At 47.0% G+C, this 1,261-nt stretch overlaps 1 protein-coding gene across 1 annotated transcript in view; it reads right to left on the minus strand.

The window, feature by feature from the left end:
- Positions 1-1,261, minus strand: part of LOC107286306 (collagen alpha-2(I) chain) — a 32,624-nt gene that overhangs the window by 27,563 nt on the left and 3,800 nt on the right. Inside the window, exon 3 of the mRNA XM_015814657.1 lies at positions 334-841. Coding sequence (XP_015670143.1) covers positions 334-841 — 508 coding nt within the window. The remainder of the gene's footprint in view (positions 1-333; positions 842-1,261) is intronic.

Raw genomic sequence — 1,261 nt, forward strand, 5'->3', positions numbered from 1 at the left:
ACTCTCACTCAAGGAGTAACTTCTGCATAGGTTTTATTTCTTTTTGTCCATTTCTCCTCTTTGATATAGAGGAGCAAGGAGATTTCACTCAAAGCTTCAATACTCTGACTAAAGGGCAGAACTTACATTGCTATCTATTTTTCACAGAATGACCCCAGATGGCTCACAGCAACCAATTAATAATAAAAAGGTCATCCCATGCATACCAAGTTCCCAGAACCATTCCAGCTTTCCTGTCCCTGAAGGCTAAAAGGATAAATAATCTTGTAATGGTGTAGGCCACAGCATATTCCCTTCTAAGGTAAAGTATCTCAGAAGGACTTACCAGTCAACAGTCTGGTCCTGGGGGTCCTGGGGGTCCTGGGGGTCCTGGGGGACCTGGGGGTCCTCGGGGGCCTGGGGGACCTGGGGGACCTTTTGAACCTGGAGGTCCTGGAGGACCTGGAGGACCAGAGATTCCTGGGCCTCCTAGGCCTCCTGGAGGACCTGGAGGACCTGGAGGACCAGGGTATCCTGGGGGTCCTAGGCCTCCTGGAGGACCTGGAGGACCTGGAGGACCTTCAGGACCTGGAGGACCTGGAGGACCCGGAGGACCTGAGGCCCAATCAGCCACTGCAGGCCTGGCAGGTCCGTCAGGCCCAGCAGGTCCTACACGTCCTGCAGGCCCAACAGGCCTGGCAGGCCCTGCTGGTCCTCTGGCCCCTGGAGCTCCCACTGGCCCCAGTCTAGCATACATTATGGGAGCACCCCTTGGATTTGGATTGCGATAGCCATAATTTGGAGCTCGATAATATGGATATCGGTATCTCCGTCGTTCATGGCTTCCACTTTCACTGCTGGCCTGCAAGAGAAAGAGAAGAATGAGAAAAACATCCCATGAAAATAGATAAATAGATTTAATGTTGTGGTTATAATTAATACAAAACTTTTCTTTTCTTTTTTTTGTGATAACTGTTTTTGACAAAATCGGCTCATCAGCTATGCTACTTATGGAACTGATTCCCCAAGCCAAATCAATCATTATTATTATTATTATATTTGGATTTATATCCCGCCCTTCTCCTCGCAGACTCAGGGCGGCTGACAATCAATTAAAATACATAAATAACAATTACAAATTTAAAATTAATTAAAAGAAATATTTAAACATTGTCCAATTAAAATATAATTAAAACCCCTCTAAAAATTACCCTAGGCCAGTCCTGCAAGCTGGAATAACCAAGTCTTAAGGGCGCGGCGGAAGGAAGGGAGATCAGGGATG

The sequence above is a fragment of the Protobothrops mucrosquamatus genome, unplaced genomic scaffold (assembly GCF_001527695.2).
Source record: "Protobothrops mucrosquamatus isolate PMUCROS unplaced genomic scaffold, P.Mucros_1.0 scaffold270, whole genome shotgun sequence".
NCBI classification, from domain to species: Eukaryota; Metazoa; Chordata; class Lepidosauria; order Squamata; family Viperidae; genus Protobothrops; species Protobothrops mucrosquamatus.